The 22,802-nt window shown below is 37.2% G+C and overlaps 1 protein-coding gene across 1 annotated transcript in view; it reads right to left on the bottom strand.

Moving 5' to 3' along the window:
- LOC137725384 (midasin) overlaps nucleotides 1–22,802 on the bottom strand; it is a 34,247-nt gene extending 11,445 nt beyond the window's left edge. Inside the window, exons 1-44 of the mRNA XM_068464046.1 lie at nucleotides 22,312–22,802; nucleotides 21,818–22,140; nucleotides 21,570–21,654; nucleotides 20,734–21,011; nucleotides 20,445–20,636; nucleotides 20,065–20,234; nucleotides 18,820–18,929; nucleotides 18,614–18,733; nucleotides 17,470–17,548; nucleotides 16,971–17,090; nucleotides 16,787–16,886; nucleotides 16,613–16,709; nucleotides 16,387–16,521; nucleotides 16,225–16,296; nucleotides 15,969–16,145; nucleotides 15,714–15,839; nucleotides 13,874–15,628; nucleotides 13,650–13,702; nucleotides 13,374–13,563; nucleotides 13,128–13,232; nucleotides 11,407–12,183; nucleotides 11,090–11,246; nucleotides 10,805–10,903; nucleotides 10,593–10,693; nucleotides 10,396–10,485; nucleotides 10,236–10,301; nucleotides 9,921–10,085; nucleotides 9,608–9,815; nucleotides 8,650–9,515; nucleotides 6,965–8,518; nucleotides 6,704–6,878; nucleotides 6,509–6,571; nucleotides 6,290–6,378; nucleotides 5,949–6,194; nucleotides 4,436–4,571; nucleotides 4,275–4,360; nucleotides 4,081–4,181; nucleotides 3,630–3,771; nucleotides 3,483–3,548; nucleotides 2,870–2,990; nucleotides 2,476–2,630; nucleotides 1,667–1,780; nucleotides 391–594; nucleotides 77–259 (exon numbers count right to left, since the gene is read on the bottom strand). Coding sequence (XP_068320147.1) covers nucleotides 77–259; nucleotides 391–594; nucleotides 1,667–1,780; nucleotides 2,476–2,630; nucleotides 2,870–2,990; nucleotides 3,483–3,548; nucleotides 3,630–3,771; nucleotides 4,081–4,181; nucleotides 4,275–4,360; nucleotides 4,436–4,571; nucleotides 5,949–6,194; nucleotides 6,290–6,378; nucleotides 6,509–6,571; nucleotides 6,704–6,878; nucleotides 6,965–8,518; nucleotides 8,650–9,515; nucleotides 9,608–9,815; nucleotides 9,921–10,085; nucleotides 10,236–10,301; nucleotides 10,396–10,485; nucleotides 10,593–10,693; nucleotides 10,805–10,903; nucleotides 11,090–11,246; nucleotides 11,407–12,183; nucleotides 13,128–13,232; nucleotides 13,374–13,563; nucleotides 13,650–13,702; nucleotides 13,874–15,628; nucleotides 15,714–15,839; nucleotides 15,969–16,145; nucleotides 16,225–16,296; nucleotides 16,387–16,521; nucleotides 16,613–16,709; nucleotides 16,787–16,886; nucleotides 16,971–17,090; nucleotides 17,470–17,548; nucleotides 18,614–18,733; nucleotides 18,820–18,929; nucleotides 20,065–20,234; nucleotides 20,445–20,636; nucleotides 20,734–21,011; nucleotides 21,570–21,654; nucleotides 21,818–22,140; nucleotides 22,312–22,416 — 10,356 coding nt within the window. The 5' untranslated portion in view covers nucleotides 22,417–22,802. The remainder of the gene's footprint in view (nucleotides 1–76; nucleotides 260–390; nucleotides 595–1,666; nucleotides 1,781–2,475; nucleotides 2,631–2,869; nucleotides 2,991–3,482; nucleotides 3,549–3,629; nucleotides 3,772–4,080; nucleotides 4,182–4,274; nucleotides 4,361–4,435; nucleotides 4,572–5,948; nucleotides 6,195–6,289; nucleotides 6,379–6,508; nucleotides 6,572–6,703; nucleotides 6,879–6,964; nucleotides 8,519–8,649; nucleotides 9,516–9,607; nucleotides 9,816–9,920; nucleotides 10,086–10,235; nucleotides 10,302–10,395; nucleotides 10,486–10,592; nucleotides 10,694–10,804; nucleotides 10,904–11,089; nucleotides 11,247–11,406; nucleotides 12,184–13,127; nucleotides 13,233–13,373; nucleotides 13,564–13,649; nucleotides 13,703–13,873; nucleotides 15,629–15,713; nucleotides 15,840–15,968; nucleotides 16,146–16,224; nucleotides 16,297–16,386; nucleotides 16,522–16,612; nucleotides 16,710–16,786; nucleotides 16,887–16,970; nucleotides 17,091–17,469; nucleotides 17,549–18,613; nucleotides 18,734–18,819; nucleotides 18,930–20,064; nucleotides 20,235–20,444; nucleotides 20,637–20,733; nucleotides 21,012–21,569; nucleotides 21,655–21,817; nucleotides 22,141–22,311) is intronic.

Here is a 22,802-nt window from a genome sequence, read left to right as displayed (position 1 = left end):
TCAAACTCTCCAAGTAAGTCATTAAAGCAACAAAACACCGCCAAAATCCACAAACATAAAAGCATAAAAAAAATACCATAAGCATATCTGTATTGGCCATCTCAACTCTACTTAGGATTATCTTTTGTGTGATGCCAGACAGAATCAGCGCCAAGCCCAATTTAATTTCATATAATGCAACCAGAACTGGTTGAACAAAATCTGTGTACTCACGGTACTCATCTGATAATAGTTGTTCAATAAAACCAGTTGCCATTTTCTGAGATAAACATAAGAATTAAAATCAAGGGTTAAAACAATTGGAAAGCTGAAAACATAATAACAGCTTAAAACAGAATGAATAGACTGACAATTATCAAGCATAATATTGCACGCCATTTAGAGACATACCTGCCAGTTAATGCCTTGGTCAAGAATCTGTTGTAAATTAATGGCATCAACACTACCAACTGAAACTTCTGAACATGAAATGTGTTTGCAAAACATATCAGATGTAACATGCTGAAAAAATTCATCAGATGTGACACGTTCAAGAAACTTGTTACATTCTTGTTTCAAGCCTTTAAATTTCCGGTAGTCAGAGCGGAACACAATCTAAGCACCAAACAAAAGATTATCGTCAGAAAAAAAAGAAGAAATGCTACCTGAAGTCCGGTGAAGCTGAAAATATAGTATATGTAGAGGCTATTCCACAAAATCTTAAATTTCAGACACCAAGATCCATCAAGAAGAATATGAATAAGATCCTATTCATTCAAGCAGAACCAGTTCAGAATGTCCCACAATTAGGGTAGGATCCTGGCATAAAGAGCTTAAAAGATATATTGCCTCTCCACCGATTACCAATTCGGGTCCTGACATTCTAACATCAGTAATGAGTCTAATGACTAAAGATAATCTATGCATTCAAGAGAGGGCTGCTACTAAAGAAACATTACACTAAAAGGAGACACCAGAAGTACAAAAAGAAGAGCAAATGATCATAGCACTCAAGGTTTGAAAAACATTTGACAAAATTTATGACACACAGTAGGAATGAACATAATATCAAAATTTTAAACCAAAATCCATCAAGTACAATCAGTAAGAGGTATCCTATGCCCAGAAGCACACTCAGTAAAGCATAAGCTATGCATTCTAAAGGTTTCTGAAAAGAAGCACTACAGGAGACACATGAAGTACAACGAGAAGAGAAACTGAGGATGGTCACCAAAAAAACTCAAAAAAGAATTTTTAAAAATACAGAGGTATTATGAACCATATGATTGAATATAATACAAACACAACCAGTTAATCGGTCAAAGTGCATGTGCATGTGCACGAAAGACCTCAGTGAGGAAAAAAAAAAAAAGGTGGTATATAGTATGACTGAGAGGTTCGCTCTTAAACATACAGAAAATAAAAATCCAAAACAATAAGGTTCACCATTCACATAGCTCAACAGGCACAACACATGACTTGCAATAATGGTCATTAATATATTCTAAAAAGACAAGATGCCTTTTAGAAGAAGCAGACAAAGCTATCATCGCTAATCATGTGCATTGTTTTCTCGCTGGAAAAGGTAACAAATAGAGTGATGCATTTTGAACCAAAAACGACTCCACTAAGTATATGAATTCTCAAAATATATTGATAGTGTGGAGCAAAAGTAAAATTGTTATACCTTTCTCTGTAGCTTTTTGTGCTCCACTTCAAGCTTGTTCAACGCCTGTGACCTTTTCTCATGAGAATATCTTGTAGAAATCTGCCCGGCCAAATATTCACTTTTTTGCCGAACCTAGCCAGAAAACAAGAATTCATTGTAAAAATTCAGCTTTAATCTCATTGAATCATTAAAAACTAGTTTCGCAGTCATAAGTTCATAATTTATTTGAAATAAACCGTAAAACTGCACATGATACTTGTAACCGGTCAGTATAGATGATCACAGCTGTAACTTCATAATACGTTAAGATACTTTATTAACTTACATTCATTATAAACAGTTTTTGATGCACTATTTCGCTTATTTGGGATGTAACTGCTCCCAACAGATATTTAATAAGATACATAACTCTTTACAAAATAAACAAACAGTACAACACAATAAACAAGGATTACACTTCTATAAGACACATGAAAGCTGCAGCAACACCTCAGATCTTCGGGAAAACATCAAAACAAAACCAGAATTAGTGATGCAACCACATATAGTGCCACTGCAGAAGCATGCACACATATAGACAAGTATGTTAACATGTTTCTTCAGAGCAAACAAACTTTCAGTAGAACAAAATGAAATAATTCAATATATACAAAGCAATATGCAAGACACAGAAATCAGCCACCGAAAGGATTATGCCAAATACACAAATGTCAATTTGTACTTGCCTACTAAAATACCAATAAGTGCCTGCGTGTAAAAGATGATTATAATGTCAGTACACTTTTGTAACAACTCGTGCAATAGAAAAATATATTCAGGGAAGAAACCTTAATTTCAAGTTTCAGCGCTGATATTTTCTCTGCTAACAGTGAATTCTTGCAATGGTATTTCATGGCAGGATCCAAATCATCACAGCACAGCAATAGATTAAGACGTAATATCCCAAGACGCAGCCAAACACAGCCTTGAATAAAGCCAACCTCTGAAAATTCAAGTAAATATTAAATATAATTGAAAACAATTTATAAACCAACAAACAGCCTTGCCAGTAAAAAGAAAAAAAAAATTGTCACAAGAATGAATGACATCAAAATCTGGATATGGATGCAGATAACTTCAGTGTGAACTCAAAATAAATGTTAAATATATTTGAACACTATGAAAACGATGAGGGTTTCACAAGCGCCAAAACTGTATGCACAAAGAATTCCTAAAGAATACCTTTAGATGAGTAATGGGGATAGAGGTTTTGAAGCAGTGGCTCGATAAACATATCCACCGACTCCTTCAGACCATGATGACTTGACTCTGAAATAAGAGATCCCACAACACCGGTTCCTTGCTGTTACCATAGCGAAGAACAATAGTGCAGTCAATATCTAATTATTTTGGGAAATTCATTGTGATTAGACATCGTTAAGATTAGACATTGTTAACGAAAAAGTTAATTCTGATTTCCTCTAGACATAGTAATTAGCCTTGCCAAATAATGATCATTTCATGGTATACCACTTACAAATCCTAGTGTTACAAAGTGAAAACATAACGGAAGTATAACCCAGTTCAAAGTAATAAAAATTTGAAAGTATCGTCTCATGATAAACCGCTTACAAATCCTAGTGTTATGAAGTGAGAATGAAATGAAACTATAAACCAATTCGAAGTAATAAAATTCTGAAAAGTATCACAAGTTTACAGGAGAAGAATATGGGTAACAAAATTCCGAATGTTACGACTAAACCCAATGTAAAAACAGAATGGCATGACCCAATTCCATGCAGCACTTAATTGTTCAACAAACTATTTAATACTCAGACAACTTATAACAACATACCTCTAAAGTTGACTTGATCTTAGCGAATTGGTCAGAGTCAAAAGACTTCTCGTGTGCATATATAATCTACAAGCAGAGCATCATATGAATATATATGTATTATACTTGTGAAAAGCTTAGTCAACAACTCATAAAAAGGTACTCTACCTGCTGGAACAGAGAACGAGCAGTGGATAGTAGAAAACAAGGTAAATTTGCTCCTGGGAGAGAACTGCGCCATAGATTACACGATGCAACTCTAAGCTTCAGAGAGCCCACAACATAATCCTTGATAGAAGATGTGCTTTTCCTAATTAATTAGAGAGAGAGGAAAGCGATGACAAGATCACATGTTAAAGACACATCAATAGCTAAACAAGCATCTCGGTATGAAAAAATTAACAAAGATATATGTAATAATGTATTCAATGATAAGGTTCAAATGTGTCATGAGAAATAGTCGTTACTGTTAATAAAACTTGAAACTGACAAAACTAGAAGTACTATGAATGAAAAATTTTCCTTATAAATTAAATATAGAAGACCATCATGAAGAGTTTCTACCCAGGCCAGGTACGTGTAGAATAAGTAATACTTTAAAAGGAAGCAAACATCTTACAGTATCTGGAAGACTGTTGCTGTTACCACAGGGTGAATCAGCACATCAGGTACTGGAATATCACGTACTTGAATATCGTAAACAGCTGTGCTTAAGAAGCTCTGCATGCAATTAGAGTACCATGAAACCGGAAATGAGTCAGTGAATGAAATTTGCTAGCGCAAATATCCCACCACATAAGATAACATATGTACCTCGACAGAAACTGGGCAATAAATCCACAAGGATTGATGCCACCGAAACCACATCTCGAGTACAAAGCTGGAAATTTTTGTATTCACTGCAGCATAAAGAAAAAAGATAAGCACACTGATGACATAACAGGTAAACGAATGTAACAGAAAATTTCATTGACCTGAATCAACTGAACTCCACAAATCCATTATCCAGAAAATCTTCTGATGGGGAAGAAACATTTGAGGGGGTCTAGATGAATTGTTCACTGAGAATGTCAATGCATACTTCAGATGGTTCAATATTTTGGCCAATTCCTGTCATTCAAAGATAAGTAAAATTAACACAATTACTTGTCCTTTAAGGTAGCAACATGCTTGCATTAAGTTCAGAGCCTGTTGACCATCTGTTTCTTCACTGTCCAGTGGCTTTAAATCTCTGATTGAAGTTGTTTAAGGAGTTCGGTATCAGTTAGGTTTTACCCAGGCATTGTTATTCTCTTATGGTAGAGGAACATAAATTATCAGGAAAGGGGAAGAAAATCAAGGTCTTATGGGGATGTATAGTTTCAGCTATTTTTTGGGTCATTTGGATGGAAAGAAACAAGCCGATTTTTTAGAACAACGAAGGCAGTAGAAGGGAGGATATGTGGGATAATGTTCGGTAATGGTCATCTCTGTGGGCTTTGGTTACGACAGAATTTAGAGATTTGTCTTTTTCAGAAATTTGGCGTAACTAGAATGCGACTATTAGTTAGTTTTGTGTTGTTTCTATAGTTTCTAAACATATGGATGATGGTGCTATTTATCTTGTTTTGTGTGTCTTTGCGGGCTTTTGTATTTTTATTGTTTCTTTGCAATAAAAGTTTGTTTCTTCATAAAAAAACATGCTTGCATTAAAAACAAGTTCATTTTTCTTTTGGAGGTAAGACCATAAGAAAATACTTCCATTGACAAGGAAAAGAGCAATATAATGCAGGGGAAAAGGTATCTACTGAACAACAACTTGAAAAGTAACAAGGATAAATACTAAGAGGCTAAGAGCACAGCTAAATCCAAAACCAACTCTCAACATAGTGACACTCACAGGGAAGCCGAATCCACACCCTAACAAGTGGCAAATCATCGGCCCTTGCTACCTCCTATTCCCTTCCACTTAGATCACCCAAAATTTACAAAACACCTCCATAACACCATGCTCATCTTTTTGCTTCCAAAAAACTTGGGCTCTGTTCAGTTCAAGGAATAGGAAGGGGAAAGGAAAATATATCCTACATTTCTCCACGGGGATGCAGTTTTCCAATAACTATGTTTAGTAAAGTTAGGAAAGTAACTATGGAGTACAGCATCCAAATTGGAATTTTGATTTCTCAAAAAGGATAAGTAGACACAAGAAATGAATATGAATAACTATTATGCACTAATTGCTTACAGAACTTATCCATTCAAGCAGTTACCTAAACAAGTACAACAAGAAAATACCTACTCTAAACCCCTTAGTTTCCAGAGTAAGTATAAAACTTAAATAATATGAGTCTACTGGAAGCAACTAAAGCCGACAGTTAAAAAAAATAAAATAAAATAAAAAAAGCACAGGAGGGACTATGAATTATAAGCAATTCCTTCATGAGCTTAGAATGATGTCGTATATAGTTTGTGGTTATAAATTTCAAAGCACCACTGAGATGATCTTACCAGCTGTCTTTCTTCTCTATTGACCAGAATGATAGATGATAGATCCTGGAGTAGTTTCATATCCAGGGCAAAGCTTTTACTATCAGTCAGAGGATATGTGTCCTGCCAACAGCCATGCCCAAATGTCTGACCTAATGCCTCGTCACCAAAAGAACAACAAACAGATGCAGTCACTTCGGACAAAACTTTTTTTGACCTTGAAGCCTCCTTCAATTTGACTATTTCCTTTAACATTTGCAAAAGACTCTGCCGAAAGAAAAAAAAAAGTACAGATATGTATTTCATTAACATGTGATAGGAATACTCAAAATGGTGATTGTGGAAACATGAAGGTCTCCCACCTGATAAATTCCATCCAGCCGTTGAACAACTTGGTCCTCATCCTCATAAGAATCAGATTTACCCGTGATACATGATGACATGGAAATACCTATATAAGTTAATAATATCATAAAACTTGTAATGACGGGGCCACAAATCAATTTGGATGAGCACAATCAAAGAAGTATGCTAAAATAAAAAATAAAATAAAATAATAAAATAAAAAAATAAAAACCAACCTTCCAACACAAGGGAGCGGAGATCAGAACTTGAGGATGCAACCCCAATCACAGGATCATTCGCTGTAACAGCAACCAAACATAGACAGCATTATATAAGCTCAAAAGTCAATGTAACAGCAACCAAACATAGACAGCATTATATAAGCTCAAAAGTCAATGTAACCAAAGAAATAGAGAAAGCTAATGTCCTACCATGGACAAATAATCTTGCTCGTGTTGGCCAAACCGACTCGCAAAGTTCCAAAATCTGAATCTGCTTTTCAAATATTCTAACAGAAGAAGGCAAAATTGGGTGACCGCCATAAACCCACAGCAAGGACTTCTTTGAGTGGAAAAGCAAAGAACTTTCCAGCTTCCCGCTCTCTTTCTATTCCAGACAAAACAAAAACAGAAAAAAATCAAGACAAAAATACATCACAAGAAAGCTAAAGAAGTACATCACTATTAGCCTACCAGCAGATTATACACTGCTTCAGGAAAGAAGTCCTTCAATTTTGCAGCATGCTTCAACACCATTCGCCAAAAGATTAGCAACATATCCGAGTCAGATGACTTCAAACCTTTCCAAAATAATATATGATCCTCAAGAAGGTCAGTGTACAACTGAATGAGTGCATCAAAAGATGGGGACTCAATTAGCATGACAGATGAATCAGCAAACTTAGAAAGGAATTCCCCCTCCAACTTCTGCAAAGATTGTAACACTTCTAAGTAACGACCTTTATTTAGCAGGTGAGCTTTACTATAATCATAGCTTTTCTCAGTATTCCACTGTTGATAAGTGAGCCTCAGTTGCATTACAAAATTCAAAGCATTGTGAAAACACTTTTGATAATTGGACCTGTCATTTGACTCAATTGCATCCACCAACTCAAGTGAGAGCAGTGGTATCAGCTGCTTTTCAAATTCTACTTTGTGAATAGACGCAAGGTCATGATATCGAAGGGACATGTATTCCCAAATACGATGCTTCTTACTTTGTATAATAGAATCCACAAAATGCTTGAACTGAGGGAAGCACTGTAATTGAGAACAATATGAGTTAAACCATAGAAGGTACAGCTTGAGATCACTTTCAGTAGCTTGTTCAATGGCCCATTTGGCAGCAAAAAGTAGCTTTTTCTCAACCTTTGCTAAGGCCTTATCAACTTCAGCATTCTCCACAGAGTTTAAGGTCAAAAAGGGGGAAGCCCTGTGAACCATAGTTTCATTTAGCATCCCTGTACCCCTCAAGTAAGTCACTAGTTCCCGAGCAGTTGAATCCTGGTGCATAGAGCACCTACTACTTGCGAGTTGTAATTGGTATGATGCGTACTTGCCCCCCAGGAACTCGAGGTACATGCAGTTAGTCTTCACACGAGCTTCTTTCGTGTTCCATGCAATATCCCTCAGCTTTAATGGCGCTGGCCATCCTCCAGGCAAACACAAAGATGGGTGCATTGACAACTTAGATTCACACAATTCAGTTACCGGTAAATATGTGTATTTGACATGACTAATTGCATTTCTTCTGACAACCTCACCCAGTGTACTGAGATATATATGCTCCCAGCTTGTCTGAAGGCTCCACAAAGGCTGGCTTCCATTCATTAGAAGTTGTTTGAACAACTGAACCCATCGGGAAAGCTCAAGATATGTGATGGAAACACCAGCACGTAATCCTTCTGCTCTAGCATAGATATGTGATTTGGCCATTGAATGCACTAATTTGGCAAAGGGAATGCCTGAAAGAACAAGGAATCTTTTTACATCATTTAGTTCAGTACCCTCACGGTCACGACTGAATCTGCTACTCTCGCCTAGTAGCCAATACGGCTGCATCATAAATATTTCAACTCCTCTGTTCCTCATTGCTCGGGATACTTCACCATAAGTTGGGTTTACAGTCAGGAACATTCGAAAATTAGGATGCGGTTGAATAACAAGTGGTTTTCCATTCACAACCCCACGCTCATTAATTGTAATTGATCCAGACAGCTCAACCAAAGAATTGATCCTATCAAGTACCTAATTTAACAATAAAAAAAAACCATGTCACATGACAAACACGTATAGGGAGAGTGAACATTACTGGACAGTGACAAATAACATGAATGTTAGAGGGTAAATAACGCATAGGCATGGCAAAGCTTACATACCGTGGGATTACAACAATTTGCATCCTCTAGAACAATCCACTCTCCACGCTCTACAGCCTTTATCAATACTCCCGTAACCCATTCAAACTTTGCCGAAATTGGCCCCTTCTCATAACCCTTTTGCAACTTGATAGTTGTCATCCTAAGTTCATCAAGATCTTTGCTTGCCCCAGTTATAACCAACTTTAGATTGTCAATGACTTCAATTAACAAAGCAAGAGAACTGGAAAATCTCCCTGTATCCTCGAGAAAAGTAGAAGTAAAATTAGAATCCCAATTAACGCTCGACAAGAAAGTAAACCATCTGGGAATAAAACCTTTGCTAAGTGAAACTGCATCCTTTGAGGACTCTAATCGCAAATTGCAACACTCCTTTACGTAGGAGTCAATCTGAGCAACAACCAAGCGAAAATTTCGGAAGGCATTATATTGTTCAAAGCATCCAAGTATTTCTGATATATCAGTTCCAGATGAAAGATGTAATTCATTCAGCACATTTCCTGTGAGCTCAGCTAGTAACCTGACCAATGAGGTCTTACCACACGATGCTGGACCAATCAGGATACACATCCATTTATTCTCTACACATTGTGCAGTTGCTTCCAAGCTTTGACGGATTTCAGGCAAAATTTTAAGTGTGCTGCAGGGAAGTTTAGATGACTGAACACAATTCCTTCTTATGGAAGTGTTTCCAACAATTAAGTATCCAGAACTGAGGTGAACTCGTGGGTAAGGATTTATATGTGGCTTCCTCTCAAAAATCTGCTCATACAACTGTAGGACTTTTCTACGGTCTGATTCTGTACGCATCCTTTGAACATAAACAATGTCCAGGAAGCAATACTCCTTGGACATAAAGGGTGCATCTGAATTGAAAACAAAATATTAGAATACAGCACTATCCAAAATACAACTTTGCGAAGAAATAAAAACAAAAAAGATAACAAGCGGTTCAAACCCTGTATGAGTTGACACGATCGAATCACATCTCGTAGATTAAACTCCCAAGGAGAACCATCCAGAGCAAATTTGTGATACACCATGGTTTCTTCGTACATCCGTTTATTAAACACAATCAGTTTTGAAAGCAGAGTTCTGTCAATTGATGGATAAAGGGAACTGCAGATAAACTGATAATCATCCTCAATTAACTCATCCACATACACCTGAAACAATGAAAGACATTCATATCATCACCTATTGCAAGCATACATAATAAAGCGAGGTTCACACAACTATATACGGAATTCAAATGACAGTCAGACAAATACCTTAGTGAAACGGTTGAGAAAGGACTTTGGAAGGCCTTTTCTGCCTCCACCTTGATGGGAAGGGTTTTGGCAAGCAAATATTCTGAAGGACGAGGGACACTTAAAAGTATAGCCTAACTCTGGAATGAAAACTTCAGCTCGATGATCCAGGATAGCATTTAAACCCTAATAAGGCACATTTCGCCATTAATCATATTACACATACAAAACAATATAAAGGAGTCCTTGAAACGAATATGTTTCCATAGAAAAACGGAATAGAGAAAGAGATACAAATATAATTGCATAGAGAAACAAAAGGGGTCCTCATAATACCTCCAATACAGATTGTGGAGCAAGATTAAGTTCATCAAGCAAAACCCACGAACCTTCTCTCAAAGCCTGCAAGAATTGACACGTAAGACAAGAAAATGAGAGTAAGGTGGATTCATGTCACAGCTACAGATATTAAACTTCAAACACAAGGTGTTTTAACCTGTAATAGGATCCCATCAGACCACGCAAACTTCAATCCTTCATCACTTTCAACCGGTAAGTCTGAGCCCAACAGGTCCGCCATATCAGTCTGCATCAGAACCATAGGAACCATCCCCAGATGCATAGAGACAAAAAACAGTGAGCAAAACATGTCTATGCTATATAAAAATATGAAAGCTGGAAAATAATACCAACCTGCTCGGACAAATTTATCCTGACAACTTTGTGACCAGAAAACTTGCCCAATGCAACAATCAAACTTGTTTTCCCAACACCTGGACTACCTTCCAATAGAACTGGAGAGCATAAACAAATTAAGATATTTAAACAAGATGTAATATAGGCTATGAAAAGCAAAAAGAAAAAGGGGACACTCGAAAGCAACATTGGTACTTGAAAAGATATACCAGGTTTCGGAAGCTGCATAGCTCGCAGTACCCGCAAGACATTTTTCCTGGTGGTAGGTGCCAACATTTCAAACCCCTCAATGTCACAACTTTCAGAACCTATAGTACATCATAGGAGGACAGAGTGACTAAAATTGAAGACCAAACATCAAAATGATTCAATCATAATAATTTAAAGTACAGTGCCACAAAACGTGAGAGAAGAAAACAGTTCCTTACAGTGCCTACGGGTAACCTTTTCAAAACAATAAAACACAGTGAGTGCATGTTGCATCGCATAGTTACCTTTCTCTACATAGAAAGGATCCACACCAAAAATGTTGTCACACTGCATGCTACCACTGGATGAATCCTGTTCAATTGTTTCAGGAGCGCCCCAACCATAGTTTTGCATTTTTGAAAGTTTTTTGAAATCCAATTCACTAAGTTTTTCCTCTGCTACCTACAATGAATGCAAGCATGGAGATATTAAATTGACAATAAAACCACTAGGAGTCATGTTTCACAATGGAAGCCAATTGATGGACAGGCAAAAGAACAAAATTAGAAACTGCAAGCAATCCGAGCAGACAACAATTCAAGTTGAAAGAAACCCAACAAACCTTCAATTCTTCCAAAAGGAACAACCAGCAATGCTCCCTTACATCATTGCTGTTCCCTTTCGAAGTTTCAGTACCTAAACTCAATCCATCAAGCAAAACAAGGAATGCCCCATGAAGGAATGCATACACATGTCCTAACTTGATTCCAGTCACATTAACAAAATCCACCCAAGATAGTAGATCTCTCACAGTAAGTGTTCTTCCTGACTTTAGATGGTTGAACCACTCCCAGAAGTTCAGCAAAGGATCCAAAATGGATGAGAATTCAGGTGACAACCTCTGAGATGCAATACTTCTAAGCTCACCTCTATCATCTATAGGGGGAACCCATAGCTCTGTGAACCGATTACGAAGAGCAGGAGATAGTTCCTTCTTACCGAAATCACCACCAGGATTCATTGTCGCAAGCAAAAAGAACTTCTCATGAGCAACAATTTTCTCCAGATCAGGACCTCCTTTCTCAGCTAAAGACAGCGTTCTCTCTGTTTCCAAGACACTATTCAACCTCTCAAGTACACTATCATCAGCCAAGGAAATCTCATCCACAAGAAAGAGATCACCACTCCTCATTGCCTGCACAAGGGGCCCATCCAACCATTCAAACATTTTCTGCCACTTTTGGTGCATCTCAGATAGCTTCAATATTATCCTTTCCAAAGTCATCACATCTTCATTGGTGACATCAGGATTCAAAATCGGACCCTTTTTGTAAGCTTTTATCGTCTTGTTCAGATTAGACAATGTTGCAGAGGCTTGACCTATGTCCGAAGAGACAGTCTACAAAGAAGAGAAAAAATCACTATTATAATTTATAATGGACATTAAGCAACCTTACTATTTTTCACTAAAATAAAAAAATGAAAATACTTTTCACTTGACACAAGTCTTGAAGCATTTTCAGCTTCTTATGATTGATCCATCTTTAAAAGGGAAATGCAAGAGAGCATTGTAAACAATCCAATAATCTTAATAATCTATTTTTAAGGTCTTAATTAAAGTGTTCACCCTATGAAAAATCAGTCAATTTAGACAGCAGTTAGCCATTGGACTATCATCACAACTATTTGAGTATGTATCAGAAATTATGTGTCCCTCTGTCTGTTTGATCACGGTTAGACAACCAAATTGTTTCTGACTTGGCTGATTTTCTACACGGATGACCTTTACATATAGACCTAATAAAAGAGCTTCAATCGTTTGACAAGGATCCCTCTTTATCTATTTTGTTTGTACAGGGCTTGCTAGATGATCCAAGTTTGCATTCTAGTTCAATGAACTGAACCATCTAATTTTAAAATCTTCATGCAAAATAATAATAATAAATAAGCAAAAGTCAACATGATTATCAATGGATAAATTGATTTTCGATTCGATTGATCGTTGGCAACATAACTCTCGAAATGAGATCTAAAAAGACGGTTTTAGATCATCTAACAGAATGTGGATTAGACACCATTAACAATCCCAATTTCTTGAAAGAACGGAAAAAAGGGTGGGTCCGACCTGAAGCTGGTGCTGTATATTTCATTTATAAGACACGTGCGCACGCGCACGCGCACACGCACGCACACATCAAATATGTAACACATAGTCGCATACTACCCATGATCTACAGTACATCCCACAAAAATTAGAAAAACTAGTCCCACGCATGCTTCAGGATGGTAATGTGTACCAGATAAGGAATAGGCTTGAAAAGTAAACAAATAAAGGATTCTTACAGAGTCCAGATGGAACCGCTTAAAAACCTGTGTCATCAACAATTCTTCAATTGCTTTTTTAAAATCCGATGTTAATCTCGACCTTTCGCGAATAGGATAAAACCCCTGCAATGCATTCACTAATTATCATTTCGATCTTGAATGAAATAAAAATAAAGTAACATTCCAAAACCTTATATATACAGAGAATCCCCAAGTAGGAGTTAAAAGAAAAATCACAAAATAAAATAAAAATTCACAACTAACCCCGAGAAAGTCAGAGGTTTCGGTGTATTGATGACAGTTCAGAATGTGTAATTTTGAACCCAGAAGAATACTCAGCAATTGACAGACAGTTGTCTTCCCAACCCCTGTTTCACCAACAAGAAGTACAGGTTCTCGCATTTTATAGCAACGCTCCACTAGGAAGTACAATCTTCGCATACTTTTAGTCCAACTAACACCAACAAAATTTATCATCAGTATTCAGAAGCTAATCAAAACCTACTACACCAAACCAAAATTCAAGTCTAAACTACTTACTTTTGAAGATTCTTGGGAATTTCAGCACCATCAGGAAAGCTGGGAACATATTCCTATAAAAAGTGGAAAACAAAAATCAGAACATAATCACCATAAAAAAAATTCACTGGACATGCATATTCAAAAGAAATTACAAATACAACCAAAAGGAAACATGTGAGGAACCAAGAAAGCAAACTCTAGAGAACCCCCCCCCCCCCAAAAAAAAACAGAGAGAGGAGTACCTGAAGATACAAGTTGTCTTCAACAAGTTTAGCACCCATTTCTTTTTCTAGAACTTCTCTAACAACACATTTCTCGCCTTCATCACGAAGCCTCTCTGCCAAAAGATAATAACCATCTCGGGCCAAATCCACCTGATCACGACCACCAAGTTGTGCGAAACGATCAGACCATCGGAACAGATCACGCGGAGTAATGAACCCATGTTTCCCAGCAAAAACTTTACTCGTTTGCCTTTTCTTTTGCAATATCGTCATCACTTTAATCATTTTCTGAGACCTTATTTCAGTAACATCAGGCTGCCGCTTTCGCAAGATTTCAATCAAATCAGTTTCAGGAATTTCATCAACATGTATCTCTACAAAACGATTGCGAAAAGCTCGGGAAAGCATTTTCCGCCCACCATAAAAACCAGGTGGATTTTGAGTCGCAAAAAGCATAAAGTTTTTATGTGCATGAATGGTTTCCTGCAATTCAGGCACGAAAAGCTCTCTATTATCATCCAGTAATCTGTTCAATGCTTCCAGCACATCAGACGGAGCCAAGTTAAGCTCATCCAGAACTATCCAATAACCATTTCGTACAGCTTTCACAAGTACACCTTCATGGAACACAAGCTTCCCAGTAGCATCTGTTATGTAGGAACCGAGATATTCCTGCAAATCTGTATGTTCATGATTATTGATTCGTACAAATTCATGACCTGTTATTGCAGCAAGATGCTGAACAAGGCTAGTTTTGCCACTAGATGTAGGTCCCTGCAATAAAACAGGGTATTTCTTTATCCAAATAGCACGAGCCAAATTCCTGAGACGCTCCTCAACACTTTTAGTTTCGGTATACTTCTTAGAGTTGTCAGACCTCCCTTCAATAGTTGAGTTACTCAGGTACTTAATATAAGGTACTTCAACTGGAATTTTTCCATCTAACAAAGAACTCAAGATCTCATTTTTCATAACCAAAGAACTGCTGCTATCCAACAAAGTGAGAAAAAACATACAGAACCCATCATACATTGCCTTTTCAAATCCAAATTCTCTTTCTGCCCTTGTCGTATATTCTAGAGCACGGTAGAGAGACCTTAAGCTATATTGCGGTTTTTGATTAGCTCCGTCCTGCAGCTTTTCTTCAGCTAGTTTCCTGGATTTTTTATAGAAAGACACAATATTCTTTACTTTGGAATCTTTGCCACCCAAATATTGGTGAACAAATAGAATTAGATCCTCGTCATCCAGTACATCATCAACAAAATACTCAGTAAATCTGCTTCTCAAAGAGAAGGGCAAATCTCGTTTGCCAGCATCAGTTGCAGGATTCATACAAGCAAATAATCGGAAGTTGGGATGTCGTTTTATGTAGTGAATATCCCCTCTTTCTGCTAAACAAAGTGATCCATGCTCTCCTTCCAGCACGCTGATAACCCTCTGCAAGGTCTCTGGAGGAGCTAAATTCACCTCATCAAGCAAAATCCACTCACCTTTTTCCAGTGCAGTTATAAAAGCTCCTTCCACAAATGAAAATATCATTCCATGTGCACTTGCATTCTCTACTTTCAGTGAAAATTTTTCCCAGGCTTTAATTCGATCCTCAACTAGAGCTTTCTTGCGCTTTTTTCCAGACTGTCCAACTGACACAGATCTAGCTGCTTCGACTTTCTGGAAAAATCTTTTAGCGCCGAGCCCAAAACCTTTCACTAACCTTTCCCAATTCTCCTTCTTAAGAGCATTATCTAGCTCCCAAAAAAATTTGAAATTAACCTGCATATAAGAAAATAACGGTACAGGTTACTACACCAAGTTACATATCCACAATCAACAAAAGAAGTTTTGAGACAAATACTACCTGCAAATCAAACGATTCAGAGAATAGATCATGAAACTCTTTATACAGGGGATTGTATACAAATTTCATGTCCATAGGCTTGTATCCCCCTAGTAAGTCAGCAACATCACTCTGCTGACTTAAGTTCTGGAACAAAACAGAAAGTCAAAGTAGATCAACCTCTGATAGAGACACCCATAATGTAGTTAGCAACCGGAGGATAAGTCAGAAAGCAATAAAAGAGTCAGATGGAGAAAGACTTGGAAGCAATATTACCAAAACTGTTAGCTTCTGACCAAGCCTCATAGCCAGATCCTGTACCAGTGTCGTCTTTCCTGTCCCAGTTTCACCAACCAAGAGAACAGGCTCATTCCAATTTACAGATCCAGCAATTCTTTCAAGCGAGTGAACGGAACTACGAATCTCAACAAAAGGTTTCTTCTTACCACGCGACTGCAAAAGAAACAAGAATATCACCAAATCTGTATTGAAGCTATCTTAAATATAGACAGTGTTATAAGCTCTGACTAACAGTTGTTTGAGTCTTTTCTTTTGCTCGAGGTAGGGAAACTCGACCAACTCTTAAATCCAACGGATTTGAATCCTGCAGTAGAACTCTGATTATGAGAAACTTACAGTTCCACTTAATCACACACAAAGTACATTGCAATCTCAATTCTGAAATCAACTAGACCTGGACTTCCGGCTTATTAGAAGGGTATAAGGTGTCTGGAATGGTTGATTCCCACAACCACAACCTGGAGATCTCTTGCATCAAAGCTAAGCGATTCTTCGTAGAGGTTGAGAAGGCCGCAAATATGTCAACCGCCTAAATCATGATACAATGTTCCAAAACCTTAATACAGAAAGCTAGCCACGAAATAAAACAAAAGACAAAAAGGAAGTTCATCGATTAAGACCTCCTGATAGATACAAGAACGGTTCTTATAAGATAAATTATCTCCCTGAAATATAAAGTTGAGGCCTGCTATTCGTTTGCACCATTTGAGGAGATCCCTACCATTAAATCAAACAAGAAAAATATAAAAACCCCGAACAAACCAATATGAAAACCAGTAACCAACTTTACTTACCTTAATGAGAATCTACTTTGGTAATAAACAGAAGCGGAACTTCCAGATTGAAATCCACTACTTTGTTGTAATGTGGCAGTGTTAATCCTTTCAAATGTTTCTGGAACAGTCACCAGCCAAAAGTATGTAAGAACTAAGGATCAACCAATATGAACTAATTTTAAGAAACGGAGTCAGGACACACCTGTGAGTTTCGCAGCAAGAGGCTCTAAACTTGGATGCCATTCTTTCACTATGCTTTGCAACTCCTCGCTAGTTGAGGGTTGAACCTTCACTTTATAAAAAAGGGAAAGTGAATTCCTACCTGCCACAAAAAGTTCATTAATCATGTGGCCTGGCATTTATATACGACGAGAGAATTGTTCTAATTTACAGATGAACCTTCAACACTATGCCATCTAGAATTACAATGGTTGACAGCATACAACAACTTGTTTAAATCAATTCAATACCATTTTTCAATGCTCCTACAAGGATTGAATTGAAGACTTTTAGTTCCACTAATCTCTCCCACACCAGGACTTATTCTATTTCAAAAGAAATTAACCAATGGAAATTGACCAATCAAACTTTTATGAAATACTGACAAATTGTATATTGAAACCAATGACATTAAATAGTGTTATGTAAATTAAGCCTAAGGACAAAAAAGAAACCGGGAGTGGCTCTATGGGGTCACAAACCTCCCGAAATGCACGAAGCATCAAGATTAAGAGTTGAAATAGTGGAAAAAATCCGAAAACTTCCTGCCACCGTGATCTCCTGCAATAATCACAAATGTTTCAACCACTAGTAAAATGCAAGTACACAAAAAAAAAATCTAGAAAGCCCTTTTGTAGCCCAAGAAAGGAAAATAATAAATTAAAACAAAACAGGAAGGGCATACCAGATACAGTGTACATGGAAATCAATAATCGGGGGCAGATCATAGTTGACAAAAAATAGTTTCTCAACATTCAATCCCGCATATATATGTGTGTGTGTGTGTGTGTGTGTGTGTGTGTGTGCATATATTCTTATGGTGACTAACCTTTCAATTACAAAAAGATAGGAAAATTCAATCCCACAGATATATATATTAGCACTCCAAAAATCTCATTTGGCAATCCAAACTTTATATAATTAGAAAGAAAAATACACTTGTGAGGAGTGTAGAATGAGAATTTTAGAGTGCTAATAACAGTTCCCTATATATATATATTCTTACGGTGGCAAGAACCTTTCAATTACAAAAAGATAGGAACTTTTTTTTAAGATACGAATAGATTGGAAAAGATAGGAACTTGAAATGCTAAAGGTTTTCTGCAAACAAGATTCAACCTCAGAAGTGCAGAGGGACGGACATATATCAATTTAAGATACCTTATGGTAACTACCAAAACCTCTAGAGAGCAGAAGGGTAGGTAACAAGCAGAAAAGATTAAAAATATCCCAAAGACACTAATGAACTGTCTCAATATCTGCTAGAATGTGCCGTACTAGAACTCCTGGCCAGTTTTAGAAAGGATAAAGACAAGAAGTAGTTCCATAAGCGCTTTAGAAAACTTCAACAGTACTTGTAGGCTTTAAAAGCAAATTTTACTGCTTCCTGAAGAAGCATCTCTTCGAAGTGGGTTTTTGAAGAACCTGAAGCTTTAATACAAATTTTGAATGTGTTCAATTTAAGCTCTCACATAAAAATCCAGTAACCTAAAGACTTGAATTCACATTCTTTAGGCTTGTTATAGTTGGTGGATTTCTTATCCACGCTTCGTACTTATTTTTGAAGTTAATAAAAGTTTGTTTCTTATCACAAGAAAAAATCATCATACTCCTAACCCTTCTTACCTGTCCGTTCCCAGTTGCAAACAGGTTTGCACCTTCCAGTAAAGGTAATATAACGGAACGCACATCAGATGGTGCTTTGTCTATATCCTCGAAGACAACCCAATAACCTTTAGAAACAGCCTGCAAAAATGAGAAATTGATTTGAGCAACTGAGGTTAAACAGCACCTATACAAGTACACTTGCATATGATTGAAGGATTTCAAACCTGAGTAAGTGACCCTGGCTGCCATCTAAATTCACCAGGTTTTTCCGTACAGACGTAACTTCCAATTAATGTTCGACCGTCAATTTGATCATCCATGTGAATTGATAGAACTGGGAAACAACCAGATAAGATACGAGTCATGCGAAAAAATTAAAAAAATTAAAAAAAAAAACAACAATGGAACATCCCTGAAACAAGGAAAACTAAACAGAAAGTAAAGGATATATAATTGCAAAAATATAGATAATTCGCAAAACTAATTGCTAAAATCTTACTGGACGAGGGAGGTCAAAGAAACTAGAACATGAGGGTAGGGGTCAAAGAGAGTAGAATGCGTTTAGAAATGGGGAATATAGGAACCTTAATGGGAAAATCTATGGAAGTAGTAGAAGTTATGGTGAAGACCTACAGATACTCCGGTTAGAAGATGAGACTATAGATGAAGGCTCAAGGCAAAAGGGATAGAGGAAGACTTTGAAAGAGACGATAAGAAAAGATATGGAGTACTTGGAGCTAATGGAAGAATTGGTGTAAAACCGAGCACAATGGCTTTCTAGGATCCATACAGCCGACCCCACTTAGTGGGATAAGGCTTGGTTGTTTGTTTTTGTGGCTAAACTAATTGCTAAACCATGTTCAGATACCCAAGAACTCATATGGACTACATAAGAATTTCTCTAAAACAGAAGACCAGTTTTCCCATAATGTTCAACTACATGATATTCAACTACCCAAGGATTGTTCATAGGGCAATAATTATGTAAGAGGCTAAGAGCTTACACCTAAGGAAACACTCCAAAGATGAGACTTCTTAAGAAACCATGGCATATAATATGAATCTTTTCTTCAAAAAAGAAACCATGGCATATATGACCTTTAAAAGTGTTACACATGTAATGCAACACAGCATGGACTTTTTCATTACAATTAATATACATTAAGAGGGGGAGGGTTTGAACCCAAGACGAAGTGGGTTGAAGAGGAATACCCTAACCTCTAGGGAATCCACCACTTGCAATAGAGCAGGCACATTAGGTATGGATAGTCACAGTATGAAATCTTGTGTAAAAACTGATTTTTTTAATTCAATATTAACTTAAATATGCTTCAAATGCAGGTATTAGATAACACTGGTTTCATCCTAAATCCCACCCTAAATTTTCAATGGAAACAGTTTGTTGCAGGTATATATCACCACAAATTAAATAACCGATTTTCAACTAGAGTGGACACAACAATATATACCTTGATTGCCACTATCCTGGGACAACTTGCTGATGAGAGCAGATTTCCCACTGCCAGTGGGACCATACAGAAGAACGGGCAACCTTTGCTTCACAGCTAACAGCACCATCTCAACAGTTCTCTTCATTGCTGATGTCACAACAAACGGATCGCCAGTTGATCTCTCATCCCTAAATATACCAACAAAGTTAATTGGCAATGTGAGAAAATAAAAGAACAGTTGCAAATGCAAATAGGTAGAATAAGAATATAAGAGAAAAGAGATACACAGTTTTTCTGATGAGGAGAGTGTGAGCGAAGGACAGTAGTTTGTGAATTTGCATTATGATAACACAACATGTTACAATCAAAAGGAAAAGATAATACTCTAAGAAGCACACCTTTGGCGCTTTGCTTGTGGGTCAATCACATGACCTTGAGATGAAGTAGCAGACCCAGAATTAAGGCCAAAAGACTGCAGACTGCTTTTGTGACAGCAAATACTGCTTCCATCCACAGATTCATTTGGTTTGGATGATTCAACATACCAGCCAGCGCTTTCTAATGATACGTCCTGACAGAATTCCTCCCATCTGAAATAATAATATCAAGATAAACATTGCACCAACAATGAGTCATTAAATTTGTTATTTAAGAAATAACTCTCAGGAAGAAGTGAATAAGACCAACCGCAAGAAACATGAAAACGCGTCCTCATCTGTAATACCCAAGTTCTCCGTTGCTTTACAACTTAACTTAAGAATGAGGGAAATTATTTGTAGCCCACACCATCTTATGTCTTTGATAACCTTCACAACTTCTGAAGTACTATCTTGCAGGTCAAGTTTTGCACACTGCTCCACAAGGTCCAGGAAACAGGACCATTTCTGAAGTTTAGAGAAAAAGTCATACTTCACTATGAGGAGGCGGTAGGACACCCCTACGGCTAGCAATACCCTAGTTCCATCCTACAAAAGAAAAAGTATGACATTAAAGCCAAATATCAAAAAGGGGCAGCTCAACAAATGTGGAACGCTCAGCTCATGAATGCAGGGGGTTGCAAGATCAAAGTCTATTTTGTTTCCACATAATTGATAGCACCAACACTTCACTTACAAGAAGTTCAAGAATAGAACCCTCTCATGAAACAAAACTTCAGATCTCTACATAATATCAGTTACAGCTAAGAAATCTCCAATTGTGTATCCTTGAAAAGTGTGGAAAGTGTGTTAAAGTGTAATTTTGAACAATTTGTTCACCACATTCTATCAAGTTTATATTTCACCTGCTAACATTGTTTGGTGCTTTGTTTATCACCAATGAGAAAATGTTCAGTTATTTTATGCTTCATATCAGCCTAAAGAAATTCCAAACAGGGGCCGAACCATGGGTATTGTGGAATCAAGAACCATTAAAGGTCAGACAACAAAATTGGCCAAGGGGAGGGGGAAAGAGAGTAAGATAGAGAGTAAGGGGGAGAGAGAGCATTCCATTTCACACAAATTATTCATACAAAGCTTACTAACCTCAACACGGAGATCAGAAACTTTTGGTCCCAGCAGAACACGTTGAAATGGAGGTGGAGAAAATTGAAAATAACCTACTATGGACCTGCAAGTGAAGAAAAGAAAGATCGATATGGTACAAGTAACTGTTTCCAACCATTAAAAGGTGGGTGAATGTCATGAACAAGTACATAATACGAACATATAAGAATCCATTAAAGACATATGCATACATGTATCACATATATAGACATGAGAAGTGAACGTACTCCCACAAGAAAGGATCCAATTCAAGGGATCGACAGAAGGCTAGACAAGCAAGCTCATGGAGATCTAGACCCCTCCCAGCTCCATTGTAGAACTCAATAACATTATCAACCTCTTTTAAACTAGTAGCTCTGCAAAATTTTGAAACCGATCCCCCATCAAAATTAGACTTCAAATTCGGCACAAGCCGAAACAAATCGACAGCTTTGCCCACGATCTTCTGAGCTATTGGACGGAAACATCCAATCAAAGGAATCGTATATTTTGGATGTAAGAACACCCCAACTAGCGCTTTGACCACTTCATCTTCGGTCACACCATCTCCCTGCGCAAACCCAAACGCCGAAAAACAGAGTAAATTTTACCAGCAATATTATTAGTTCAAATCATTCATCCTTCTAGTACTCTAATTCTGTAACACCTAACCACGAATTTGTCTTTCTTTTAATTGATCAGCAACCTATAAAGCTTGACAAATGACAGCAAATTTCCGTACCTTTTTGGACAGAAAATCAAAGTTTGGAGAAGATTGGAGCTCCGGGCACCGAGCAAGAAACCTCCCCAGTGCTGATTCCAAGCTGAAACTACCATCAATGGCCATTTGAAAGCTCAAGTATTAAGAGTATTAAACTATACTAACAATATATATATTTAGGTTTGAAAAATATGTACTTCAAGTAATTTCAGAAACGAAAAACCACAATACAAACGCCGACTCAAGGAACCAAAATTTTATATATAATATCGTTCAGAAACGAACTGCGAAAAACTTTTCAAACCAGCGAAGAATTAAAGGTTTTTAAGGCCGGTTTTTGTTTTCATAAGAATTGGATTTGAAGAAAGAGATTCTCGAGGTTTTGAAAACGCAAAACTCAAAACCAATTTCACAGGAAACGGATAAATTAGGGTTTTCCCAAAAGCTAGGGTTTATCAGCCTCGGAGGTTTTAGAACTAGGTTTGCAGGGGTTTAGGGTTGAAGGCGAAAAT

Source organism: Pyrus communis, chromosome 2 (assembly GCF_963583255.1).
Source record: "Pyrus communis chromosome 2, drPyrComm1.1, whole genome shotgun sequence".
Lineage (NCBI taxonomy): Eukaryota > Viridiplantae > Streptophyta > Magnoliopsida > Rosales > Rosaceae > Pyrus > Pyrus communis.
This window is presented reverse-complemented; position numbering and strand designations above follow the sequence as displayed.